Source organism: Pygoscelis adeliae, unplaced genomic scaffold, assembly GCF_000699105.1.
Source record: "Pygoscelis adeliae isolate BGI_AS28 unplaced genomic scaffold, ASM69910v1 Scaffold404, whole genome shotgun sequence".
Classification (NCBI taxonomy): domain Eukaryota; kingdom Metazoa; phylum Chordata; class Aves; order Sphenisciformes; family Spheniscidae; genus Pygoscelis; species Pygoscelis adeliae.
Window position 1 is genome coordinate 467,851 of NW_008824598.1, and position 6,393 is coordinate 474,243.

The 6,393-nt window shown below is 38.3% G+C and overlaps 1 protein-coding gene across 1 annotated transcript in view; it reads left to right on the plus strand.

Annotated features, from left to right (window-relative positions):
* The first annotated feature begins 6,234 nt into the window (after positions 1-6,234).
* Positions 6,235-6,393, plus strand: part of DENND6A (DENN/MADD domain containing 6A) — a 31,824-nt gene continuing 31,665 nt past the window's right edge. The window contains exon 1 of the mRNA XM_009322329.1: positions 6,235-6,366. Within this exon, the coding sequence (XP_009320604.1) occupies positions 6,235-6,366 (132 nt within the window). The remainder of the gene's footprint in view (positions 6,367-6,393) is intronic.

The window sequence follows — 6,393 nt, forward strand, 5'->3', positions numbered from 1 at the left end:
GGAAAGAGTTGCAAAAGTAGAAGTAATTGAGAACATTTTGGACTTGCAAAGGCGTAAAAATTGGAACAAAGGGTACTACAGGTGTTGGAATGGAAAGAATGTTTATGAGAACATTTTTGTATTTTTGTATGCATGTTTAATGGAGAAAGGAGTCTGAAAGTAAAACCAAAGATGAAGAAGAACCATTACCATCTATAGTGCCTAAGAGAATCAAGTAAAAATGATAAGCTGAGCAGTGGATATCTTTTTCTGATGTTCTCTGTAAGTATTTATAATTTTTAAATATTGAGATCCAAACAAATTTCATACTGTATTGTCTGTACAGTATCTTTCTCAAGTCTTCCTGCAACCAGTAGAATGAACTAACGCCCTAAGTATCTCTGTCCTTTAAACTGTAAGCCACTGCCATACTATGGTATCTTGAACCCTTCTCTGTCCCCTGGAGAAATCCCATTTTGACAGTCCCGTGGGGGAAGCAATGGTATGTGCCAGCTGCCTTTCTAACACTTTCTGGCGCTGCCAAGTGGGCATGTAACAACAGAGTTCTACCTAATTTTCATCAAGGGCATTAATTTGAGCCTTCCTTTTCTGCATGAGTGCCAGCTTTCAGAGAAGTTGGATGGTTTTAATTATCTCTCAGACTTTTTTACTATTTCAAATTGCCTAATGGGTTCAAAAGTTAGCAGGCAGACTCCTAGACTAAGTTAAAAATACAGAAAATGGTTGCATTCTGAAATGAGGATACAATTATTGTGTGGGTATTTTATGAGGTATTTGATGCTTACCAGAAAGTGTCCATCTTGGAACTGTGGAAAGCAACAGGTGGATGAAAAGAGTTCAGTATAAAATGCTCAGCCGCTGTACTGTGCTCAGCAGGAGTAAGGAGGACGTGTAAGCTCATGCTTCGTTTCTGCGAACCACTGTTTGCCACACAACCAAAAGAGGCAGTGAGCTTTGGCAGCCATGTTAGATAAGGGCAGCAAGATGCCACTTAGGTGGCCATCCTTTTTCTGGGCAGGAAGTCCATAAAAATTTTATGACAGCCATCATAGCTGAGGGCAGAAACAGCCTGCTCTATAGCCATCTTGGATAAGGGAAATGGAAGGGAGGGAGCTGTCACATTTGTCTCCTGAAGAGCTGGTGTCTGTTTCAGGATGATGAAATTCAGCAGAGGTACAGTTCATGTGCATACCTGCCAAACATCTGGATTTTAGCTTGAGTGTGTCAAAGTGCAGGAGAGATTTTGTGGTCTTAATGACTTGATGAAAAAGAAGATCTTTTGCTGAAGGAGGCCTGTTGTGAGTTCTAAGTTAACTGTAACTGACTAGAGAAGAAAAACACTGAGCATCATTATAGGCAACTCAGTGCCAGATTTCTGAGTGTTGTGCAATGATGATCTAAAAGGCTACCAAAATATTAATATACATTAGATTAAGACTGTCAGTGGGGAGGTGTTGTGAACCAGTTGCTTAGAGGGAGATCCTGACTCAAGAGAGATTGTTACATTTGGAATGAATGAGGCATACTGTATAGCAAAAGTTCAGTTTCTAGTATAAAAATTAAGGTGCAAACTGAAAATGAAAACAGAATAAACAGGTAAGGAGAAAGTTGGAAATGCACAGTTTTCTACTGAGTTCTCATCCCTGGAACTCATTCATCAGCAATTTACTAAATCAGTGTCTCACAGATTTTCAGTAATACAACAAATTCTATGTATAATTGCACTCTTTTAAGCCATACCAAATTTTAAAATATGACAGTCTATAAAGTCATTTACTGCTACATAGAGCAATGTGGGAATGTATAGCAAAGTTTGAACTGTTATTTACATCCTAATGTTGTATCTTTTGCAAAACAAGCTTGCCTCAGAAGGTAGCTTCTGAGACATTCAGAATCAAGCTGAACTGTCAAAAAGTAAGGAATTGTTTCAGAGCAATAGGTTCGTTTTCCTGGAGCTATAGATGTGCCAATTTGAATGTTAACACTACAAAAATGTAGTTCACAGTAATCACTTCGTGTCCATTAGAGGACTGGTGGGAGGACTAGCTGCATGGCATGTCAGACTGACTAGCTCAGACCAATATTTGCTGATCCATAGTTTCTGTTGAGGTGCAGTGACTGAAAATGTAATCACTTTTTTCTTAAGTAGGAAAATTGGTCTCACAAAGTAAGTTACACAAGGAGTGGCAAGATTATTGTGACATTGTGGTGATTCTACAATTTGTTGAAATATTCTGGTTGCAATTCTTGATAAAATTCACAATATTCTGTGCATGCATGATAGTGCGTATCGCTGGACAGTCACAGATGTAAAAGGTGTAGTTGCAGTGTATGTCAAGACAGCAACAATCCAATTTGAATTTTTGGGTATCTGTTTGTTTTAGGAGCTGCTGAATGCATATACATTATACAAATGTGTTCTGTAGCAGTGTGTTTCCGTCCATGCTGGTGTATCATGAGAAGTAAATGGAGCAAGATCATGTCCTCAGAATGATGATCATTACCGGAAAACAACAAGTATTTGCTAATAGGTTATTTGCTGGTTTCATGATCACATTGAAAAAAAGCCAAATTATCCTAGATTAATAAAGATCATAGGTAACACGAAGCCTGTAATACATCTAAGAGCTGATTTACAATTCAGTTTTAACTATGAACTTCGCTACGCAGTGTTTCAACTGCTGTATGTAAACCACTTTGTAAAAGATTCTGTACCGATACAGACATTGGTATGTATGTGTCTGACCACTGAGTCCCCCTGCTTCCAGTGGCAGTGATGACACAAAATCCTTTTTATAAGCTCACCAAGCTCCTCAAAACTTATTAGGACTTCACTCCCCACTACTCTTGTTGGAAAACTCCATTCAAAACCTTATTTCTCCAGTGATTAGAAAATTTATGCTAGTTATCAGCCTGGATTTATTAGAGGGTGGTGACACTTTTTTTATTGTAGCACTATCATTGTTATTTAGTTTCAGACTTACTTTCTGTTCTTGATCTTTTAACTCTCTGACTGATTATATAAAGAACAATTGCATTACCTTTCAGCATTAATTTTGAAAGAATAAGCAACTCGGCTGGTTTAATCCTCTCTTGTCAGGTAGATTCTCCATTTATCTCATTTTTGTTCAGACCCGTTGCTGCTCCTGTTCCTAGTTTGCATTAAGCTTATCAAAAGATACTCATACCCAGTATACAAATGAGTACCTTGCTAACATAACAGACAATTATATTAATGTAATATACATAGTAAGCATACATAGAATATACTATTTAATTTGTATTATGTATTAAATATATGCATATTATATTTATACACTTCTATATAAAATATATTATTTATAAATATATTCTATATATCCTATCTATTTATATATACAAGATACATTGTATAGTGTGTTGATAATATATATGGTGTATATATAGATAAGTATAATGTAACATGTATACTATTAATACAGTAGTATGCTAATATATAACTAATTTTACATACAATGTTTCTTAATTTCTAATGAAATTAGGTAAGTTGGTATATCTGGCATATCTGGCATTTTCACTGCTTTATTGTTTTAGTATAACATAGCCATCATGTAACCAGCTCTTAGTTGCTTTTCTATTAATATGAGGTTGACTTTTTGAAATGTTTGATGTTTTCTGTGGCTGTCTGAAAAATAAGGAAAAGTGTTTTAAAAAGAAGTATGACGTTTCTGCTGTTTGTTTTAAATAAATGTATTTATTAGACCAGATCTAATTTTTAGATACAAATAAAGGATTGCTTTAAATTGAAATTTCAAGGCGGGGGATGGAGGGGGGAAGGTGAGATGCGCAGAAGATTTCTATCCAATTCTTTGGTGTTATTCAGTGGATATAAACAGTCTGTACAGTCACTCCCTACTGAAGCTGATGGAAATTGGCCAGCCAGCAGCCAACACAACATTTGCTGCTACCTGATAGAAAGTGTCCTGCTGAGAGAGGTGGGATAGAACGGTAGAGATGGCAGCTGTAGGAGAAAGATAGAGGGTGGAAGAAAGCAAGATAGGCTCAAATGCTGAACAGTCTTGGCTTTTCAGAATCCAGCTGTCCCACATAGGCCTATACTCCTTTTTATTCCAGCAACTGACATCACAGAGGATGCTTTTTCTAGAAGATACTCTTGTCCAAACCCTGCCAAATATTTATATGAACAGATTGCTTCCTTCTGCAAAATAAGACAGAGTTCACAGAGCTTTGTAAGGGCAAATTCCATGTGTGGAGCCCTACTGTTTCATGAGACTGTATTGCAATTTGTAGCAAAGCATTCTCAGTTAATAGATTCCCAACTTTGAAGTCTGTATCCTGCACTGATATGCTTCTTGCGGGAGAAAGCAGTCAGTCTCAGTTGTTCTAAACGTTACAATACTTAAAATACATGCAGAAATATTTTTATTCTTTTTCTTAAACAACTGACATCCTTTCTCAACCGAGGAAGATCATCACATTTTACCAAAACTGAAACATTTGAAATGGCTAGGTGAAAATCTTCCGGAACTAATGTTTCCCTAGTAATTAGGAGTTCTCACCAGTAGGTGAGAATCCTCTCTTTCAGTGCCTTCTTTCTCAAAGATTGTGTCTCTATTCTCTAAAATTTCTCCCGCCAAAAGATTATTTCTGTTAAGTGTCAAGTGGAATTAAGTTATTGGTTATTGTTTGTTTAACAAAATGAGCAGAGAGTATCAGTCTTGCTAAGTACTTCATTCTTATTTTACTTCTATATGTATTTATACTTTTTATTCACATGAAAACTTACAAATAGAGGCCAGCAAAAACTAGAAGGGAATGCATGATAACAGCTAAAATTTTGTTCTACCCGTGATACCAAGAATGTAAACAAAGGGAAAGTATAAAAATATAGACAAGGGAAGGCTTGTAAGAAGCCATGAGATGATACCTTTTCTTAAACCGAGTGACAAAAGCTTTTGGCCAGGCCCTGTTTCAGCTCTTAAATGGAAACAGCAAATGAAATACCACTGCAGAATCATTGTTCTGAGTTTGACCTCATGAAGCTAAGTCTTAGTCACGTCTTATTTTGGATAGTAATCTTTTACAGAACTCGGGAGTTAACTATTGGAGAAGTTCATGAAGTCTTACATGGCATCATGGTGAAATACCTGAAGCAACTAGAGACAGCAAGAGCCTTCCTGTACAGCCACTCCCGCTGCACGCTACGTAGCTCCATCCATATCTTAGTTTATATCTAAAATTCACTTTGCCACTAATGGTTTATGATAACTGAGGGCTGCTATATCTTAAATTATTACAATGATAATTTTGTGTATTATAATTTTGTCTGAGTTACATGTTTGTTCCTCCTTTGTCTAGGAAATTACTCTAATGATCAAAGCATACTGTAATTTCTAGCAGTTTGGTTTTGACAGATAAACAAATGTTGTTAACGGGTCTTAAGGAAACAGTGCATCTGAAGAGTTGTAAATTTTCTATTAAGTATGTATAGATGCGGTGTCTTGCTTTTAGTATTTGCAACTTCTATTGGGGAAAAACCAGCATGTAGTAATTCAGGCAACCAGCCTGTCTGCGCCTGCTATGGTTGAAGCTGTTCTAGTAGCAGTCAGCCAAAAGTCTAATGTGAATAGCTAAATAATAAGAGTTACAGGTCGGGGTGTGTGTGTGATTTTTTTTGTTTAATAAAGTAGCTATTTAGCACTTTCAACTCCTCAAAATGTTTCCACTGAAATATAAATGGGATGTGGACCGTGCTAAAAGAATATTTGAAAGCTCTTACATTATTAAATAAGAAGCTTGGCTTTTGGCTAAGGCACTAAAATAGGTTTTAAGAGATTTGGATGCTTTCACTTTCGTTATTCCAATTTCCTGTGCAGGGTAAAGTTGTCCAACCATCAGCCTGTGGGACGCTTCCACCCGACTCCTGAACACTGCTCCGCATTGTGTAGGACATGATGTAGACATGCCTATTAATTACTTAGCAACAACCTCGGCCCCGTCCAGATGCTGTTCACTGACACGCCAAACAGGAAGAGAAAATTGTGATTATTTGCCTACGGTGTGTTGCCTGCAGAGGTGTCCCCCGCTAGCACCCTGCCAAAGCACTGGTGGAGGTGGGTAACCGGCTCTCTAGGGCAAGGTTGCTCCGCCTCAAGCCCCCCTGATGAAGAATAATGTTCTTCCTCAAAGCAAGCTGCACAGGCCAATCCGTTGCTTGTTTAGCGCTGAGAAATGATGCGAATACGGGCTGTGCTTGAGCAGGGCGCGCAGTGCGTGGGCGAGGCGGAAGGAACGAAAGGGGGTTTGCCGCGGGTGGGCGCTCTAGGGGCGGCGGGTCCGCCCGTCCCTTCCCGTGCGGGCCGCGGGGTGGCGCTGCCTGCCCCGCAGCGGGGG